Source organism: Ptychodera flava, chromosome 12, assembly GCF_041260155.1.
Source record: "Ptychodera flava strain L36383 chromosome 12, AS_Pfla_20210202, whole genome shotgun sequence".
Lineage (NCBI taxonomy): Eukaryota > Metazoa > Hemichordata > Enteropneusta > Ptychoderidae > Ptychodera > Ptychodera flava.
Genome location: NC_091939.1, coordinates 27,946,946 through 27,968,070, shown reverse-complemented (window position 1 = coordinate 27,968,070; position 21,125 = coordinate 27,946,946). Strand labels below are relative to the sequence as shown.

The 21,125-nt window shown below is 37.7% G+C and overlaps 3 protein-coding genes and 2 long non-coding RNA genes across 5 annotated transcripts in view; 1 reads left to right on the top strand and 4 right to left on the bottom strand.

Annotated features, from left to right (window-relative positions):
• Positions 1 to 1,002: 1,002 nt before the first annotated feature.
• Positions 1,003 to 5,444, bottom strand: LOC139146238 (uncharacterized). The gene is made up of 8 exons (XM_070717646.1): positions 5,290 to 5,444; positions 4,875 to 5,118; positions 3,939 to 4,516; positions 3,177 to 3,368; positions 2,666 to 2,856; positions 2,211 to 2,322; positions 1,414 to 1,742; positions 1,003 to 1,239 (listed from the first exon to the last, which is right to left on the bottom strand). Exons 3-8 carry the CDS (start codon positions 4,210 to 4,212, stop codon positions 1,003 to 1,005), a joined length of 1,335 nt encoding a protein of 444 aa, XP_070573747.1. The 5' UTR covers positions 4,213 to 4,516; positions 4,875 to 5,118; positions 5,290 to 5,444.
• Positions 5,445 to 9,921: 4,477 nt separating this feature from the next.
• LOC139146237 (uncharacterized) overlaps positions 9,922 to 21,125 on the bottom strand; it is an 18,463-nt gene continuing 7,259 nt past the window's right edge. Inside the window, exons 8-19 of the mRNA XM_070717645.1 lie at positions 14,680 to 14,911; positions 14,377 to 14,583; positions 14,042 to 14,147; positions 13,740 to 13,856; positions 13,140 to 13,307; positions 12,637 to 12,794; positions 12,164 to 12,286; positions 11,646 to 11,784; positions 11,215 to 11,401; positions 10,608 to 10,818; positions 10,226 to 10,338; positions 9,922 to 10,006 (exon numbers count right to left, since the gene is read on the bottom strand). Of these exons, the coding sequence (XP_070573746.1) occupies positions 10,279 to 10,338; positions 10,608 to 10,818; positions 11,215 to 11,401; positions 11,646 to 11,784; positions 12,164 to 12,286; positions 12,637 to 12,794; positions 13,140 to 13,307; positions 13,740 to 13,856; positions 14,042 to 14,147; positions 14,377 to 14,583; positions 14,680 to 14,911 (1,708 nt within the window). The 3' untranslated portion in view covers positions 9,922 to 10,006; positions 10,226 to 10,278. The remainder of the gene's footprint in view (positions 10,007 to 10,225; positions 10,339 to 10,607; positions 10,819 to 11,214; positions 11,402 to 11,645; positions 11,785 to 12,163; positions 12,287 to 12,636; positions 12,795 to 13,139; positions 13,308 to 13,739; positions 13,857 to 14,041; positions 14,148 to 14,376; positions 14,584 to 14,679; positions 14,912 to 21,125) is intronic.
• On the top strand, positions 15,271 to 16,975 carry LOC139145543 (uncharacterized). Its single transcript, XR_011554945.1, has 3 exons — positions 15,271 to 15,607; positions 16,340 to 16,576; positions 16,757 to 16,975. It is a non-coding gene; the product is annotated as an uncharacterized lncRNA (long non-coding RNA).
• On the bottom strand, positions 17,469 to 19,158 carry LOC139146154 (uncharacterized). The gene is made up of 4 exons (XR_011555101.1): positions 18,919 to 19,158; positions 18,369 to 18,540; positions 17,967 to 18,114; positions 17,469 to 17,687 (listed from the first exon to the last, which is right to left on the bottom strand). It is a non-coding gene; the product is annotated as an uncharacterized lncRNA (long non-coding RNA).
• The window catches only part of LOC139145977 (uncharacterized), a 5,354-nt gene continuing 3,664 nt past the window's right edge, over positions 19,436 to 21,125 (bottom strand). The window contains exons 4-6 of the mRNA XM_070717425.1: positions 20,650 to 20,899; positions 19,821 to 20,388; positions 19,436 to 19,648 (exon numbers count right to left, since the gene is read on the bottom strand). Of these exons, the coding sequence (XP_070573526.1) occupies positions 19,436 to 19,648; positions 19,821 to 20,388; positions 20,650 to 20,899 (1,031 nt within the window). The remainder of the gene's footprint in view (positions 19,649 to 19,820; positions 20,389 to 20,649; positions 20,900 to 21,125) is intronic.

The window sequence follows — 21,125 nt, the reverse complement described above, 5'->3', positions numbered from 1 at the left end:
TACCCAATTTCAAAGACTTGAGTGCCGTTATTGTCAGAGTTATAAACCTAATTACAAAGTTCATTAAATATGCAAATGAACCCTTAATTAATTTCACACTACTGAATGCTTTACACTACAGTTAGATATCAGTCGGATCAGTATCTGCAGCAGATTTCATCACATTTGGTGAAGTTATATCGGAGTTATATGACTAATTACAAAACTTCATAAAATATGCAAATGACCTATTTATTAACTTGACACTGTCTAATGCTTCTAAGTATAATTAGATATATATCAGATCAATATTTGTTGCAAGTATCATCAAGTTTGGTGCAGGAATTTCAGAGTTATCTCACTAATAACAAAAGTTCATTAGATATGCAAATGAGAAGGTAATTGACATGACACTCACAGTATCATCATAATGTTCTGAGATTGTCATCTGTGAAAAGTTTCATGAAATTTTGTGCAGTATTTCTTGATATATGTCTACACTGTCATTACCGTCTCCATAGGGAAACCATTGTATGGAAAAAAAACGATATTGCATAACTTCATTAATATGCAAGCCACACTAACCAAAATCTAATCAGTTCTTGCAAGTAGCATATGGTACCTGTGTACCAAATCTGACTTGAATCCGTTCAGGCGTTTTTGAGTTATCGTGTAAACAGACAGACAGACAGACAGACACACACACACACTAACACACACACACACGGAGAGACAGACAGACATCGCTATGACAATAGCCCACGTGTTTACACACGTGAGCTAAAAAATCAATAAGCTGCGTTAGCTACAATGCTATCAATAGCTATGTAAGCGGAAATCTGTCTATACGAAAATAGTTTGCAAGTTATGAAACCGACGCTAAAACACTGTTTTTGTGAACGTGACATAATTGGTAATATCTGCGTTTCAAATAGCGCTCAACACAGTCCATTATCAATCCATCAAACTTCAAAGCTCCCATTGCTTTGATGTATGTGCTAGTATTATTTTTCTACTTCAATGTTACAGTATTCCATTATCGATAAATTTACCTGTAAGATATGGTGGACACGTCTCTATTGTGACATTCGATATGACGGGTTCACTCTTAAACCCGCCATAGTTAACGGCCCGTAACTGTACTTGATAGGTTTTATAGGACTTCAAGGAAAGACCCTTCAACACTACAGTGTTTTCACCTCTGTTCCCGACGATCCTCGATCTCTCTGGCGTCTGTCCTTTGTCGGACACCAAATTACACTGAAGGGGAATAGATGCAAATGAGAAAACATTTAATAACAAAAAAGAAATAAAACAAGGCTACATATTTTATTGTTTATAATATGTTTTTTTTGTATATACAAAGCACATTGTAAATAAGACATTTGTACGGCTTTTCATTTATTCAAAAACTCGGAGCATTGTAAATCTCACCTCGAAGTTGGATATACCAGACAAATCGGAAAATCCATCCCATGCAATACTGATACTATTAACTTCTGTTTGATGATTTTCTCGCGCATCGTACACGGTTGGGGAGGAAATGACGACACGAAGCGTTGCATCATGGGAGTGAGGTGCCTCCTTGACGATGGTGACTCCACTGGACACAATCTCACTGACCAACCCTACGAAGTTTTTACATCGCACAGTGCAGTACACAGTCTCCGCATGATGTAGGAGATTTTCAAGATCTACTGTAGCAGAATACAAGGTTGCTGTTCTTGTGAAGGGAGACAGTGTTGAAGACGATGGCGCTCTTCCTGTTAATCATGAAAGATATGAAATATGCTCAATGTGGAAAATTGTAAACCTCGTGACTAGTGTGCACACGGTTTCGATTTTCCACATTCAGCTACTTCTGACGTCAGAAGTAGTGTAATCGGCGGTTGGAGATCATTTGTGAGGGCGGCAAAGGCAGGTTTCAGTTGTTGGCAAAGTTCTTGCGCAGAGGAAATTGAAGCTCATGGAGTTGGTTCTGAAGACCTTTGGGGAAAATAGGACCCCACGCATAATCTCGCTATGAAAATGTAGATACTGATAATGATGATTTTGACGGGTTTATTTTCATCTGTCTTCTGCTTATACTAGTGTCGCTCACCGGTCGAAAAAGATAAATATTTATCACCAAACAGTATGCGATGAATACTAAAGTAGAATCCACAAAAACATAGTCAAGCTAATTCGTTAAGCATTAAAAAAAGGAAGAATATTTGTCAATGTCATCTTACCTACGGCCCATTCACAATACTCGATTCCACTCTCAGGGTCACTAACCCTCCAATGAACTGAGATCACAGACGATGTCTGGTGAGTGAGATCTTCATCCTCATTAGGACCATCCTATAGAGATATGTACATGCAGATATGGGAAAGCATACTCTACTGAAATATTAAGTGAACTGGTCGAAATATTAGACTTTACCTCCTGAAATATACCATCACAATTGTGCAATATTTGAGACTGTAATGGTTCACTACTTGGTATTTCTATCCATTAATAGCATAATGCTCCACAAAGTTTATAATATTTATTTTTTATTTTTCCCTGTATGTTTATTTTTATTCTGGGGGATCCAGTTGTACACTTATGATCTCCATGCATCTCTCTCTCTCCTGTCATGTGTTGTCACAGATCGAAACAACGACTTTCCACTAAACTTATCGCGAAGCTGAACCTACTCACCCCGACACAACAAATGTCTGGAGGTGTGATGTCAACCATGATTGGTTCAGAGTAGAACACTGCAGTCAGATCAGCGGCATTCTTTGCCACAACGGTGACGTAAACTGGTAAACCGTGTGTCAGTGAAAGGTCATTCACTGATACTTGAGACGAACGACCAACAGATCGAAATTCTTGTAACTGTGTCCCTCCTACATTAAATGGGTATGAATATAGGAGGTAATATGTGAAAGCAAAACATTAATATTTACCTGCACTTATTTTTTTAAGGTGTACACATTTTATGAGCAAGAAAATGTTTTAAAAATTTCAAATCGGAAAAATGATTTCGTAGGATAGTCGTAATTATCGGCCCCAATTACAAGGTTATACTTTTTCAATGTTTTTTCGTGTTATCGTTGTTGTACTCTTTACAGTCTGAAGAGCTTATTTTTCAATGATCGCATTGAAGTTAAACGAACTGGACGAGCGATCACACATGTATGTGTAGTACACAGTTCTGGTCTATTACCTTTAACAGTACCAATTGCGATCATGTAGTCTACTATCGGACTTTCTCGGTCAGTGATAGTCCAGCTTGCATGCAGAGAAAATTCCTTGCCATCTGTACGAATATGCACATGGATGGGATCAAGTGATTCGCTACTCTCTTGTTTAGAGTTGGAGTGCAAGGGATAAAGACGTACGTCATCTAGTGAAATACCTGAGAGGAAATAAAAAAATGATTTTAGCATGGCCGGTCGACATACAGTGCACTTGTAAATAACGTTTTAAATTTTTATATGCAGATTGTACATATTTAATAACTACTACTGGCAATGTCGGTTTCGTTGGCGTAATAACAAAAGTGTTTATACGGTGAATGTGAATTATGACAGTGACTGAATGCTTTAATTTGAATTATAAATTCGCAAATATAATAATCGTTATAATATCGGAGCGCCATTACACAACAACGTACACTTAAAGCAATTTAGGCAATAAGGAATGACTAAAATCAGCCAATCTTGCATCCCTAAAATGTGATATAGTCATTTGCCTAAAAAGATCAATGCTGGCAAAACAGTAATACAAACAGAAGAAAAGGTCATAACTAAGTGTACGTGAATATCTAATATTAGAAGAAGTAATGGAAACAGGATCGATACATAAATCTGACATTTTGCAAATTAAATGATGCAAATGCATCGTCTCAGTTTTAGTGTAACTGATTTGATTGATTTGCACCGGTTCCAAATTGGTGATATTCAAAACGAGAAATGATATCGCTTACCACTTTTATCTCCAAAGGAGCCAATAGTAATGTCTGATAACGCTGCCGTAGCTGTGAAGTAATAGACATGCTCATACCAGTCCAACTGACTCTGAGTCCTGGCACTTCTTTGGAACAATTTAAAGACTCGTTGTATACCCGGAAGGCGAATATATCCCTCTTGTGACAGAAGTGAAGTGGTCAACCCGGGCAAATGACTTGCGTAGAATGAAATTTTGTACTTTCCGCCAACTGTGGTTATGACCGTCTGTGATACGCTGCCATAGATGTTCATAAAGGCATTACCAGAGTTGGCATTCGCATCAGAACCAGTGAAAACATGTCCCGTTCCTTGCACCTGCCACACTGTCGGAAGACAGATAGTATTTCTGGATCATTGCAATCTGTCTGGTTGACAGTTTGACCATCGTGTGTTTCAAATTCTTCAAATGAAGGATTAACGATCAAGTTCGTGCCGTTGACGATGTTTTCCACTGCCTCGGGGGTTGTCGTGTCCACGGTGATACCATTTGAAAAGGCCGGTTTGGACTGAAGGCCGGCAGCATCGACAGCCGTGACCTTCGAGAAGTAACTTTGACCTGCAGTTCAGAAATATTTCTCAACGTTAATTTTAAATCAAAAGTTAACACAGAAAAGATTCGGAAAATAAAAATTACTCCCCATACTGAGGAGGTATCATTATGATATTGGACATTTATTTATGTTCTATCACAGCGTTTTGAAGAACCTACGTAAGTACACGGTCGATATATTAAATATTGACTTTCATTTTGGCCTTTTAAATATTGCTATTAAACACTAATCGAATTGGTAAATATTTCAAAAAAGCACACAGAGGGCAAGTGGCTGCAACCGCACTTTTCCCTTTTTTCAATCACAGCGCTATCATCAAACTGCGGTCAGCACCTTTGAAAACGGTATATAGACATTCATCACCTGCAACAAGGCTTTCCTCCATCGATATCGCCATTGACAGATAAAGACCAACGTCAATGCAAGCAAGAATGTCTTCTGCCCCAGGGGTGGTACCAACGCACCATATGTAATGATGAATTGATGACTGCAAGTCGGAGAAACCATGCCACGACGCAGCTAAAATATTGCTGGAGTTTTGATACCCTGAATCGTGAATTCCGAGACCGTCATGCACCACGCCGACCTCTGGTGGTGCTATATCAATCTGGAAAAGTAACAGGTTTTCTCATTATCAACGGAATAACTTCAATGCAATTACGCCTGCACATAACTGCTCTCAAAATCATGATGTAGATACATGTTTGTGGTCTTAATTGACGAAACCATGTCAACAAGTTAGAAAATACCCTCATTAATAAAGCTATGATATTCTCACCATGAATCCATCAGATGATGAAATCGATGTAAGTCCAGCATTATTTACAGCCTTGACGTTGGAGTAGTACTTGAATCCTGGCTGAAGATTTAACTCGGTCAACATCACTTTGTATTCATCTGGTTGCTGCGTATTTGTACTGTAAGATATGACATCTTCACCTGGAATACAGAATGATGGAGAGATTTAACATAAAATGCGTTTAATAAATGTGAACAAAGAACGTCTTCACGCAATGTCTGTGTTACATTCAGATGTAAGCAAAACTAACCATGTTACTATAGTCATCCAACGGCACCTACCTCCAACATGTGTTCTGATTGACACTGAGAATTCTCTGATATCAGAATCCCTGTCTGAGAAGACGTTTCTCCATGATATTCCGATATATGTTTGTGACGTCGAAAAGTCGACATCAACCAGTTTGTCGAGGTCGAGTACATCTTTAACCTATCGATGGTCAGAACACGCGAGTAAGAAGAGAAAGTAAATATAGATAGGGTAAAAGATCAAATAAGATCAACGAATTCAACAATTTGCAAAGTACTGTTCTAAAGAAATATCCAACTCGTACCTTACGAGACGTTGATGTCGCTGGCGGACTGGTGTCCGATTTTATTCCGTCAGATGTAAATATGGCGTACCTCATATCGTCATACCATGTTTTGACGTAAAATACATACTCCAATTTCGTATTCAGAGATACTGAAATGCAAATATGCGCGTTGACATATGTCTCAGTTTGTCTGTTGCATAAATATTCATTTAAGGAGCGAAAGAAAATTAAGCATTAGTGGAAAAAATATTGGCCAGCCGACTTACTTCCTTTAGTGGTAAATACAGCAAGGGTGTCACGACCGGCGTCGTGCCATATTCTGTCAAGCGTTGGATCTAACAATCCTGTTCCGGGCGCCGTGCCTTTGCTTCCAACACTCCACTCATAACGTTGAATTGGTATACCTACAAGGTGTGAATATACTGTTAATATCATTAAGCTATGCAATGTGATATTACCTAACTTCATCTACAATCATCTTTTTTTGCCATTGGCACATTAACCGTTACGCAACCACGAATTTGCCAAAGCCCATTGTTGTAAATTATGATTGTTGACTTGTTTTTTACGGAAAATGGGGTGAATGCTGTATATAGGAGTTTGTAACATGCATAAAGTATACCATAATCACACGAATATTTTCGTCCTTTTTCGTTTATTTGCCTGTCTGAATTGTGTCATTTGGATAGTCTTATTAGTGATCAACGAAATTGAATTGCAACTCTTTGTCAACAATGATGACAAAGTCTCCACTGTTGATTCATCATCAGCACTTATCACCAAATTAACCGCATGATTGTTAATATGCGAACATATGTGGAGCTTATTGCAGACATTCTATCGCCAAACACTAAACTCAATATCCGCTGTGTGGCGATTCTAAAAATATGTCTGTTTGAGTTATAAATTAAAGTTCATCATCGCATTGGGAAAAAAAAACTTGCATAGTAAAATTAGACTTTGGGCTAAAAAAATGGACTTTTTCACCCATCTTCACACAGGAAGTATTCATACGTTTTTCTTGTGACAAGAATGGACGAATTCTGTTGGATTAGGGATCTCTGTGTAATGGTCCTAGAATGAAAATGTTCTACAACGAAGTGAGTGCCGAGATACAGCAATATTAGATTGTATCGCAAAAAGTTTAAGGCATGTGCATATTATTGTTCAGTCAGCCCATACTAAGTTACAGCGAAGTCATGTACTCTGTTCGTCGGTAATCATCATCATCATCATCATCATCATCATCATCATCACTTCTTACCATTAGTCATTACTCTCCATCTGGCCGATAGAGCACAAATTGAAGCCGTGAAATTGACATCTTGAAAAGCATCACCAATTAACTCTGTATCTCTGTAGTCAGTTACGTCGAAAACCTTGATCTGCTCATACTGATCATTTTCTGTCAATAGAATGTTCAACAAAAAATAAGAAATGAGTTACAAAATACAATATTAAAATTCAATTGTTGTTTGAACATAATGAATGAAGTAAATCACAGGAATCTAAAGATTAAGATTCAAAGATCTTTGAAGTGCAGCGACAAAGAAGATTTGATGAGCAAACAATTAATATTCAAATTTCATGGTAACTTTAGCGAATATAAGTTCGGTATCCCTAGAAATATACCAAATATATCAGCAATCAAGCAAATACTTAAAGTTTTAACCATTCTTGTTCTTCTATGATTATTTGCATATTTTTTTGCTTATATATTAATTTAAAAAAAAATTGATCAGCAACCCATAACACTTCTGCACACATGCATATAACGTATCTCTAGCAATTTTAAGTTTTTGCAATATCATACATACATACATACATACATACATACATACATACATACATACATACATACATACATACATACATACATACATACATACATACATACATACATACATACATACATACATACATACATACATACATTGAGACAGATAGACAATCAAACAGACAGAGACAGACAGACAAGACAGAGACACAAACGTACATGCGTACGTACGTACGTGTGTACATATGTCGACTGATCCCTATACGACCCTATGTTTTATAACTGTAGTAAATAAGTGATTATCGATAGAGAAAACATTAGTCCCACCTGTGACGTCAAAGCATCGAGTAGGCGTATGGTCACACGGTTTATTTTGTGCTGCGCATGTGCAGTCACCTTGACATGTCTGTATATCACATCGCCTCAATAATGACAGAATCCCGCTGTGGTCATTAGATTTTGTCACCACAAATGTTTCATGGGCTTCATAGCTCCGTAGCCCAACCTGAGTAACATTATAATAAATATAGTGGTAATAAATATAGTGGGTATTAAAGATATGTTTAAACACATGAATTGACAACTTTGTTCCAATAAACGTTCCAATTCTATGGAACAAGCATCAACTATGATGCAATTGGCATTACAAGACATATTTCGTTATTGTCAGGGAAGCAAACTAGTTTATAACTTTATGATTTCTTATCGATGTGCGTATATTAATATTAATCGGTAAACAAAATACTACATGACAGCAACGAACGTGAAACCGTCAAACTATAACTCACCTGTGGTCGAGAATTATGCATGCTATTATGAGAAAACAACCATTTTTTGAAAAAATAGTCTCCAAATATTTACTGTACCTCATTGACAGCCCACAGTGTACAATAAATGTATTCGCCAGGAACAAGGTCTCTGTTGATATCGATAATCGCCGTTTGTATACTACCTTCATCGAAATGAGAAGTCCCGTTGGAATGAGGAACTTGTACTGTTATATTCTGCGTGGGAATAAATTGATTAGAAAGTCTTGTGCCTATGCATCCCCGATCCAAGCATAAAACACTTTCGATGAACACTCTAGTTGCCTTTGCTGTTTTCAAAGAAAGTTTTCTATTAATTCGACTCGATTGGTCTAAATCACGCATGGGACTACTCTAAGCTCGCTCGTCCATAAACTGCGACTTATATACATTATTGTGATGCCAGAATGCGTCGTTTTCTGATTTTTATCTTATATTCTACCAAACTGAGTACCTTTGGTAGACAGAGTACAAATATTGAGGCTTACAAAGATGTCAGAGACTTCCCGTGAAAAGATAAATCTTTGACAAACAGATAAAAGGCAGAAAAAATGACTATGTTAACTCTATGGACATGTCAGCATCAAATAGTAAAGAGTAAATAAGAAAATAGAAGTGGATTGAATACAGCAACTTCGAGGCACAAGATTCTATGTCATATAAACACATATGTTGATGCCTTACTTACCCCAGTCATATCCCATGAAGCATATCTACTGCCTATACCAACATGGTAATGTCTTATTCCTGTGTGAATATCTGCAAATCCTAACCAAGCTAGTTTAACATTTGCTGAGTTTTGCCCCTGGCCTTGATGATACGTCATCCAGCCTTCCCTGTGACGCGTCAAATCCGCCGAGTGGTCGGTCTCCACAGCGAAAGTGCCAACAGTCGGAGGACTCGAATCCACCTGAAAAACAGCAGGCAGCTTTTGAAGGATGATTGGCAAACAGTGTTTTGGATTTATTATTATCTCTAAAATGACACAGAGTAGAAAACAAGCAGAAAAGGCAGTGCTCTTTACTATGTACATTAACCTTCCATTTCTATTGGAAATGTAGGGGTATGTTTACATGATGAAAGACAGCCATCAAAATAAATAGAGGTTATTCTTACCAAGATATCGTCCGTGTCGCTGGATGAACACAGTTTAGCTGCATTGCATGCTATCACGTGGACATAGTAGGTGTTACCATCTTGCAGTGATAGGTTGGTGAATGTGTACTGATGAAGATTGCCTTGTACCTGTAAATAATCAGAGTTACACGGGTGTGAAATAGGAAATTACGAAGTCACAAATGCCCAATCAAAACATACAGACACACAGCAACCAATAAAAGTTTACATGGGTTGTATTTTTCCGATTTATGAAAGCTGTACCTGTTTCTGCAGCACAAATGTGACCCTGTTTACAGAATACATGTTTGGGATATTATAAACGTTGGGTTTAAGAATTACCTCCACAGACGGAACGGTCATATCAGACAGGCGATGAGTGGAGACAGATAGCAGCTGAGTTTCAATTGGACTGTCAGGATCATAAAACTCCCATGATACCGTGAGTAGTGAAACCCATACCTGAATAAATACGGAAAAGGTTATATGTAGCTTTTGCCGAGACCATGACTCACGTTTTATGTTAAAATTATTGACTAATTGACTGCCAGCTTCGTGTTTTTTCAGAGAAGAAATTTTACCATAAAAATAACGAAACTGCAATCGTGTTTCAGTGTATATGCTCATAAATTGACAGTAATTCATGAATAGTCACGTGTATGGTCACGATGCATGTTGTACCTGAGTTCCATTGAATACTGATCCCATGGTGCTGTCAAATCTAGGCTTCTTAATCAGCGTAGGCGGAGTGACGTCGACGATAACCCCATTAGACGACTCCTCAGTAAAAAGGCCTGGGAACAAACGAAACATTTTATTGCTAATGAATGTTTAGTTATCAGTGGTATGCGAATCAGACTGGGACCGGCATTTCTACGTCAATTTGCTTCATGTTCGGAGGACCTGGCTACGACATGCCTCATAAGCTATGGATACACAGTTTTACATCCAAGCATGGACGGTAGAGAGCATTGTAGACGGCTATATACACTGTCACAATCAAAGTTATTACCCTTTCGAAAACAATCATTTAAATTGTATGGATACCGGAAAATGAATATACCTGCTTTATTGAATGCTGTAACGGTAACATAAATCGGGGTGGCAATTTGTAGTTGGTTTGGTAACTTGATGTAAATGCCTTCTCTGTCAGGTGTAATCTAGTTCTCGGTAAAATATCGTTACCGCCGGGTGTCATTCCTGCACGAAGCTCGTAATGTGAGAGTTGAGAATGAGGATCATGAAAATTATACCAGTGAGCCGACAACGAAGTCCTAGAAATCAAGCAAAGTTGATTGTATAAACTTACAAATAAACTTTATATAGCAAGATGTATTCACATTCATTATTATTTTTTTTACAAATTGAGAACTTACGTCGCTTAAATCGAGAACTTAGTACGTCGCTGCATCCATTTTATCTTGCTGAATTTTTCTTATCAAAGCAACACAAAGACTTGTACATTGGCACACAGGAAAAATGATTACCAGAGACCAACACTGCAGACACAATAATAAGCAATGACAATATACTCAAAAGTAGACAAGGTGTTCGCAGATACATGAAGTTTGAAACTACAAGTGTTAAAACTTTAAAAGAAAAACTACCGTAAAATAATACCTTCGAAAGGCGATTTCAACACGTGAGAGCCAAATTTTTGCTTCATTTACCTTGAAAACTGGAATTCCTGGTCTCCGTGACTCACTCCGTCGTATACTTTGCCAGCAATGGGTGGCGAGTTATCTGGTATGATACCATCAGACATTACAGTCGTACACAGTCCAGCAGCGTTACATGCAGTGACGGTTGCATAGTACCTCAAACCAGGTTCCAAGTTGAGGTTTGAGATTCTCATTTCTAAACGTATAATGAAAAGGGCTTTGTTTTCACGACAATGGTACAACTATAAAAGTTTTCAGAAATAAGACCTACATGGCGACAAATATTTAAAGATACAGATCCCAAGACCTTCGTACTTTTGATATGCACACAAAGCATTACAGTTGAATCAGAATATATATATTTTCCAATTATGGGATAGGAAGTGGTATGGTCAGCTTTCTTACAATTATTATTTATGATTTTTCATTATTGTTGTTACCGAAAGAATATCCAACGTCTTCTTCTTTCATGACATCGTCACAATTCAAACAAGTTCCGATTTTCAATGAATATCCGGTGATGGAAGAATGTGGATCGTAGAAACCACCCCAGTGTACTGCAAGGTAGTCCAAGTGAGTCTGGCGAAAAGTCAAACAAGTTGCAATGTTGTAAAACAAATTGACGAATTTGAGAAAAGACATTTGGCTTGCCGACATCGAAGGGAATGTGTCCTCCAGATGTCAGTAATTAGTATAGAAATTGACAGGACTGAGGCTTCAAGTATACTACTGTTACAGTAGAAAACTAAACATTTCATGCGCAAATATCCTGGTCATATCTAGCTTCATTACAAATCTGCAGTCGCAGGCCTTCTGTGGAAAATATAAACTTTGCAATTTCATATCATTGTATTCATGTAGACTGGATGGTACTCACGTTTGTACAGCAAAGACGATTTGTCACACTAAACATATATAGAGCAAGTTTTCAATAAGGTTGAAATATTAAACGCCGTACCTGGTAATCTTGATCGACATTCTTATCATCTCCATCATAGACGAATCCATCGCGAGGCGGTGATGCATCGACCAACATACCCCATGATACAGCAGCGGTCGAAAGCCTTGCTCCATTGTAAGCCTGCAAAATCGCATAAATTTGTAATATCCTCCACGTCGCACTACCTTTGTAAGTGTTACCTTATAAGAACATTGCATTTACCTATTTATCATCATGACATATTACGACCGCATTTCTCTAGCTGCATTTGTCAAAAATTACCTCATCGTATTGAGTGTATTGCAATGTTAAAGTCAAAGATTCAATATAATTTACTGAACAGATACTTTTTGTACTTGGGCGCGAATAATGGATCGTTCTACTGTTTTGCTAAAATTGAAGACAGTCGTCGAAATCAAGTTTTCCATTCGACGACTTATCAGAAACAGTAATAATTATATAACAGATACTATAATGTAATTTCATCTCACCTTGACCATAACATAGTAACTATGGCCTTCGATTAGTTTAAGGCCATCAATGGCATCATCAACTGACTTGACGCTTGGCTGTTGTCCAGTAGTTGTACATGGGTAAATGTCTGAATACCAAGGTTTTGAACCAATACACCATTCGTACTCAGCAATACCTTGATGTAAATTTGAAATTAATGTCTCATAATAGTAATTCATATCATATCGTGTATCTTTTTAGTCATAATAATTCGCTAGGTTATTATTGTTATTTATTAATCTTCAGGCTTAGACATAACATATTCAACATTCATCAGTATCTTCAGATTTCCATCGTACAATATACTAGTGAACGAGAATTCAGGCACACAACAATTCTTTCCTCCCTCCTAATCTCTGTCGCTTTATACTCTTTCGTTTCATTAAAACAAGTGTAAATTCATGAGAACTGTCTTGATCGCCGATTTTTTCCTTATTCCAACAAAGGTTGTTGAAAGTTTTAATATCGTTACAGCACATACCGCTTTCGTCATCCTTAAACAAACCAATCCATGTTGCCGCTATGGATGACGTAGACGTAAGGAAGTGGCCGCCCAGGTCTATTGATCTGTCCGACGTCACTGGTGGAGTGACGTCAACCATAACTCCTTTAGAAACAGCTTGAGATGTCAATCCAACGTAGTCCGTAGCTGCAGAGAAGTTATACACGTCAATTATTTGAGTTTGCTTCTTGTTAATAAAAATGCATTTCATGTCTGAATCTTAAATCGCAATCATTTGCCATCGGATAGTCATTGATTAATATCTCAATATGCTGACCAGAACACATCATCTCCCAGATGTCAATATGTGCTTGCTTATGGCAGATATGCACATTTAATTTGATGAAATCAGAGGCCACAATAGCCAAAAAATGGGTAATTTTTGCATAATGCACCACTTTAAAGTGTGACTTATAGATAAAAGAGAAGAAAATGTTCATTTTTTACCAACTACATGCCATACGTCTTCATTTTAGGAGCATAAAGCCCGAGGTCGGAACATATGTGCTTCTCTGATCTTCTTCTGTTGTCAATAATGTAAATGTTTTCATTCATATGTATTATTTGTAATACACAAACCTCTGACAGTGGCATAGTATGTGAGGCCTCCTTGAAGATTAAGACCAGTAACAACAATCCAGTTCAGTATTCCAACGGATTGGTAATCTTGCACGTCCACACCACCGGGAAATGAACCTAACATAGAAAATTATACCAGGTAATTACAAACGTTCCGCCATCAATGTAAGAATCAACAACTGGTATTTTATGCAATATGTAGAGACAGGTTACTGCAAAAAAAGAAATATCAGAGCAATTTTAATAATACCGCTATTTTATTAGCGAAGTTTTCATTCAAATACATCAAGGATATATCGTACCTATTGCGATTTCGTATTTCTTAATTCCTGTGCCGTGAGATGCCCTTCCGTGTTCCTCAACATCGTAGAATCCTTCCCAGTGAACGATGAGTGAGGAACTAGATGTCTACAGATGCAAAGCAAAAATGCTCAGTTGGAAAAGATGACATCACATTGCAAAAAAAAGTAAAATCAAGTTGCACTTTAAATTCACAATTTTATTGAATTCTAATTTAATTGCATGTCATAATGAAACTTAAAAATACATATTACATGTAGAGTGCCACCAGGCATTATTTACACAACTTTCTGACTTTTACTTTTTTGACCATAGAAAACTTTACATGTAAAACTACCTGATATTGCTGACCCTTTCTGCCAATTCTCACTGTACCAACAGTAGGTGGCGTATGGTCAACAACGATTCCATCCGAACAGGCTGATTCCTCTTGTTGAATAACTTTGATGTTTCCACGGTAAGTCACTGTTTCATTAGCATGCATGCAGATGTAGTAACGCCAGCCATGTTCTAGTTGAAGGCCATCGACATTAACATACTGTGACTGTTATGAATAGGAAAAAACAGGCCATCACTGTTTGATGACAATTTGTTTCTTATTAATAAATTTCCGACAAATATTGGTACGGAGTTCACTCACATTTGTTTCACCACAGGCCTCCACATCTGGCGAAGAGCATTCATAAGAATCATAATCGATGTGTTGCTCCGGCTTCTGATATGCGTAACGGTCCAAAGTTTGATCAGAGATGACTTTCCAGCTGAAATTCCCATGTCCAAGGCCTGGCCACACAGCAGAAAGCTTGTGCTTTGAACGAGTGTACTCCGCATCTGAACGTATCCATTCTGAATCTTCTGAGAGTTTCACATCTCTTTAAAATAACAATCACGTGATTTAATGCGAGTTTTTGGGTATATTAAATGTTTGCGGTTCGATTGCTACACTTTTGTGAATATTGCCAGCCATCCAGGTAGTGACAATATAGAAAAATATAAATCCTGGACCATAGACTGGCATTGATGTAGGTCCAGTGATTCAGATTCTTAAAGTGCAAGTCCCGCCATGTTTTGAGGCTTTTTTCGTTTAATTTCAGGTCTATACGTTAGCTCTGGTTGTAATCGAAACTGTCATTGAGAAAACAAATATTTTTACACAGGATCAATCAATTTTGAGCGGTATCGTGACTGTTATATCGTGTTATTTTGACGAAAACGCGCTAAAGTTTAACGTTTGCTGTACGATCATCGCCACATTTTCCGGAAATTGCCGAGCTCGCCTCGTTTTCAGGCGCAAGTAGCTGTGACGTCACTAATTGAATCTATGATGGCCACTTGTTCGAGCGACAATGCTCCGTATGACTATGATGATAGTGATGACTGCTTGAGCGAAGTCAGTGTGACTGAGAATGCCCATGTCGATGAAGAAGACGGCGGACAGCATTTTATAGGTGATGTCGAGGGTTTACAACCCTATAGTTTGAACCATCCGCACCTAAACAGGAACGAGAACAGGAGCAGGACTTGAGCGTGAATGTTGACCATGCAGGGCGAGTAGGTAGCACTGATTGGTAAGTAACTAAAAGTTTCTCAAGTTTTTGACAAGATACTGTGCGTCTTTGTGAACAGTTTATTAACCGCATAATAACAGTAAAATTAAGCAAGAAGTACTAAAGTTTGTAGTTTCTCTTCACTTCTCCGTGGGCCTGATAATACATACAATACGTTAGCCATACCATACCGGGATTGTGATATCCAACAACATGCAACAGGGCATCCTGGCCGTGCCTGTCAAATACAAGAGTGGAGCACTAGAGATACAGACTGATTTTTTTTCTGGCAATCACTGTCTGAGAATTCGTTTTCAACGCCCCATCAGAGCATTCACTGCCAACGCCATTCGTCTCCGAATATCGCTTGAGCTCTGTGTAAATGTCAAGGTCAGAGTGATTAGCTGCATGACAATCATGGGGTTGACCCGACACTTTAGTTCAATGGTAGGAAGTCAAAAACTCTGTAACTGCCTGCGTTTCCTTGTGCCATTGAGCAAATGCTCTCTTGAAATGACCTTTTATATCATAAGGTGTTTTTTGTTGATCCCTTTTGAGATCTGCTGTCATGTGTTTACAGTGTCAAAACTACATTATGGTCACAACTGTCATTGTCAATGATCTGGGTATATCACCTTCTTACCTATGAAATCATCCATGTCTAAACAGGTTGCTTGTTGAACTTGTGGTAGAGACAATACAATCATTGCTCATATTGCTCAAAGTCGTTGAAATTAGTTTTTTATATTGCAGGTGCAGGTGTTCATGTTGCAGTGTGATGACACAGGTGGAGACCAGTCACTGTTGTCAGGAAGAGGACAGGGTATGGGAGAAGGTTGAGCATTATGTGATTGAGTCAGAACAACAATGTTCCTGCATAACACTCCATCCTGGTTTTGCATCGGTTTGTCTGGATAGATGGGTGCTGGAGACGGCGTACTATCAGTACAGACAGGAGTATGGGAAAATGAGGCAGTTTCAACAAAATGAGTGAGTGTGCATTGTATACTACCATAATTTTTACAATACATGTACTTTCTCTTTCAGGTTATTCTGATTTCTTTGCATGTTTACTTCATCAGCCATGTTTTTGTCATTAAAAAACACATTTTATAATCTACAGAATTTCAACAAATGACTTAAACTTAATATTTTCCTTTACTTTCTCAGGAGAGACAGATACATAGCCTATCGGCAGTTTGTCAGATGGAGTTGGGGATGGCTGGGTAGACATGTACGTGTTCCACTTCCGTCATGCGTTATATCAAAGATACGAGAACATTTTCCATCATCTGATGGAACATATAAGATATTTCAATTTGTCAGTCCACTCCAGGAAGTATCAGATTGATTGATTTCATGTATACTGTAATTTATTTAATTCTACATTTGAGAATATAAAGTGATTTGAAACTCACAAATCTCTGTGTTGTAATTTGTCAGCTCCTTTATTTTTGTCCCAATCAGTCTCGCAACAATGCCACACAAATTAATGTTGCATTATGGGTCATGTTGCACATTCCTAAGTATGGGTCATGTTGTACATTCCTAAGTAAGTCCCATTGTGACAATTGTTTTTAATTTCTCTGTACTCACAAAATCATGTAGGTATAAAAAGAACAGTTACCAGTTAAATACTGAACCACAATTCTGAAAATAGCTGGATTCTAGATATTTTGTAACAAAATCATATTTACTCATTCGTCTGTGTATATTAAACTTTTAGCAACAGTATAAAAAAATTATTTTGAAAAAGCAAACTACATGAAAACTTTTGCACTATACAAAGTGGCATGCGGAGTTATGCTTCATGGATACACATATATCAATAAAACTTGTCTGTCAATTTTTTAGAATTTTAAACTTTCTCTGTATAATAACTCATGATGTTCCTCCCTTCATTCTAACAAAGCTTCTCCTCAGACCACTGCATTGAAGCGGCTGACAAAGGAATCTATCGCTTCATCCTTGTCTGGATGTTCCATCCTAGATGACATGGGACCTGGAAGGTTTTCACTGAGCTGCTCACTCATCTGTTTCATCAGTCTTCGATGTTGTAGATAGTCGTTAAACAGTGTTTCCATGAGTTTCTGGACGTATACTGTAAACGGAATATGCAGCACAATTACAATATTAATATGCTGCAACACCGTGACTTTCTGGAATATTTCATGGAATACTTGTGATTATAGATGTACGAAAAAAAACATATTTTTTGCATTATCAAGGCCAATACAAAGATTTCACATATGGTTTGAGTTACAGCACTAGTGGCAAGAAATTATATCATTTTTGATTGGAATACTTTCTTTTTGAAGAGTGGCACATTTGTCTTGACTTGAATCATTTTCAATTTAATGAGTGAGAAAATTTGACTTACAATAGCTTGGTTTTATCTTTATCGGACGTACAGTGTAATCTCCTTTTTTGTACTTTGGGAAGACAATGGAATACCTCATCTGGCCTTCACTATTGACTGCTTGAGGTCTGGCACTATTTCATTGTAGTGAAGCCCTGCCAGTATCAGCCTGCAAGTTAAAGAGAATACATATTTCTTGTTAAAGTGAATCTACTACAATGGTGTAACTGAATAGCTGCCTGTAAGGCATGTAATGACATATTATTGCTAATTAAGGTACCGTATCTACTGAATTAGTGATAATTACACAGTTTCCGCCTTGAATCACACTGTGAGACACTGGATGGTGGTATGTTCATTGTAGTGTGTAAACTTATACTCAAAACTTTCTATGTAGCTAATCTTTTCTGAGAAACTACTGACCTGCTTTGCATTCCCAAGTTTGAGAAGGCAGTGTGTTTTGGTGCAAAATGCAGCAGAAGGCTGTGAAAAGCTTCAAGACTGGATGTTTGGTAGTGAGCCGATAGCTTCCCAATGTCTTTAAGCAAAGCCTTTGATGTTAGGAGATTCTCCAACTTAACTGCAGCTCTACTATCTGGAAATTAAAGTCGTTACATGTTTAAATTTATTTGCTCAATTACAAAAAACCCTGCTAGTATCAAGAGTCAGCTGGCACCTTTGATAATAAAAACTATTATATGTCATTAATACAGCTGGTCATGAGCCAACTATACCTGAATAAAGCAAATGCAGCAACATTATTTGAATAGCAGCCTGGCTGTACATGGCTGAATTCAGAACTGAATTGAAAATGAACAGCAGCTAAGGCAACAGAGAATGTTAGCATGCAGTTTAATACTTTCTTAGTGATCAGACTATACAGTGACTAAACTCAAGCACATGAATTTTTGGTGTTATCAAATGGCAAATTACAAATGTAAATTTCCACTATTCTTTTAATGCAAATACTAACTTGGTTGAATCCATAACCTGTTTCTCTCCTCTCCTCAAGTGGTCCATGGGCACAGTCAGTGAACAGAGGGTCTGGATGATTGGTATGAGTATTCTGTATATGACCTATGACAGAACACCACTTGGCCACTATCACTTCTCCCCTATTGTCCGGAGTTGAAGCAGCTGACCAGTAAAGATGATTGATGATAGACTGTTTCCATGCTTTTAAATCTGAGCAGTCTTTTTGGCTCCCAAGGGATTCAATTTTCGACTGATTCCTGTAAATGTTAGAAAACATTGCACAACATTCCAATGAGTGGAACAGAAAGTTTGTTTCCATCTAACCTGTAGATCATAATATGCATATAAACTTGACTTTTTGTCATAAACCTAATAACATTGCTTGATATTGCTACAATATCACAATTTATTTTTCTGCAGTGACTGTACTAAATATGTTACATGTGTACTTTATGTAGTCTCATACATGTACATTGGATATGTTTGACCTTTCACATGCCTCACAAGCATACAATTTAATGAAGCCAAAGCTTGCTCTGACCTTTAGCAACATGCCACACATCAAAATAATGATCTGTGTTGGGCATTTGTTCCCTAATCCATTTGGCATTTTGGCGATGTCTGTCACTGATAATAGTTGATACATCCAGGCCCCAGTCTTCAAAAAATGCTATTGTCCGTCTTAGACCTTCATGCTCACACCAGGAACTGTTGGGAACCTCATTACTCTGAAACAGCAAAACTACATGGTTAATATACAATATGACACGACTATTGTGTTCACTGAAAGAGTACAGGCTAATGTGGGCAATATGAAAAAACACTGATCAGGTGTACCTGTAAAGAGAATGGTCTGCAATGTGTGTACTGTGAATTTGGAAAATAACTCTGCAATGTCACCTGTACAAGCTGTATATCCAGTACTTTGTTCAACCTCTGCTCAACGACGCTGAAAGATCCATATTTTGCACAGTGACCAGGACTATCACACCGTCCATCGCCTGCTAGGATGAGTCCTCCCTCCATGTCAGCAAGCTGATTGATCATGGTTGTCTGCTCGTCCCTCCATACTTTCATTATTGTTGGCTGGAGATAATTTTTCTGGTGTCGATAAAAGGAAGTTCGTCTGATACAGAGCATATTCATGAAGTCAAATAATCTCAGGCTTTGTGTAACCATGGATCCGGAAAATAAAATTGCTGCGGATATGAGCAGATTACCAGCAGGCATCTTTCCCAAATACGGCTGGCTAATCCAAGTACGGATGTGTCCGCACCTACCACACTTTTGGGTGACATGGATCAGACTACCAACCCTCTTAGAAATATCACCATGAGTTGGTCCATTACACTGAGGGCAGTGGTCAAACAGTGCTAATAACTCTGTTCGAAAAACTAGAAATTTTTCTTCTCTGTGCGGTTGATTAGCATTGGCATTGTTAAGTGGATCATCTTGTGCTGATGATTGTCTGCAATTAGAATGATGTAAAAATGAGTCAGATCAAATAATGTAGTAATTTTAACAACTTTGCGATATCATAATATATGTCAAATGACTGACATATTTCAGAGAAGTCCTTTCCCTAACCAACAAGGGCCAAGCAAAAGCTCTGGTCCATTCAACAATGTATTTTATTTCTCCTAGAGAAATATTTCATTCCATTTATGATACAACGAGAATATGGAAATCAAAGTATTGCTACATATTAAATTGCTTGATAAGTACTCACATGTTTTGAGGTAAGTATTGATTAGAAAGGTCACTTTGGTAGGAGACAAAATCATCATCACCATCACCATCATCATCATCATCTACATCTTCATCTTGATCTTCATCATCATCATCATCATCATCATCATCATCTTCACCATCATCATCATCTGGATACTGTGACAAACCAACTTCATTCACAAACAGTCTGGCATCAATCAAGTTGCACTGGATGCCAATATGGTGGGTTTCTGGTTTCACAGTGACTCCTAGAAAAATAAAATGAACTGTATTATGGGCTTTTTACACTACCCGTAGAAAATATCTTTTATTATTCCATTTTTCAATTGAACTTAAACACCTCACTTATAGATATTAAGAATCCTAAATTCTGAATTAATGCATTTTTACAGAGCTTCATTTTTCATAATATTTGCTTCATTTGCTCCTCGGTGATAAGCACATCACATCTGAACTATACATTTCTCATATTTC

Excerpts from the sequence above, each read along its gene's own strand:
- LOC139146238 (XM_070717646.1), bottom strand. The coding sequence starts at position 4,212 with ATGAACATCTATGGCAGCGTATCACAGACGGTCATAACCACAGTTGGC. Across the intron at positions 1,743-2,210 it reads GTATTGTGAATGGGCCGTAG|GAAGAGCGCCATCGTCTTCA; the intron begins GTAAGATGACAT and ends CATGATTAACAG. Across the intron at positions 1,240-1,413 it reads CTGGTATATCCAACTTCGAG|TGTAATTTGGTGTCCGACAA; the intron begins GTGAGATTTACA and ends ATTCCCCTTCAG.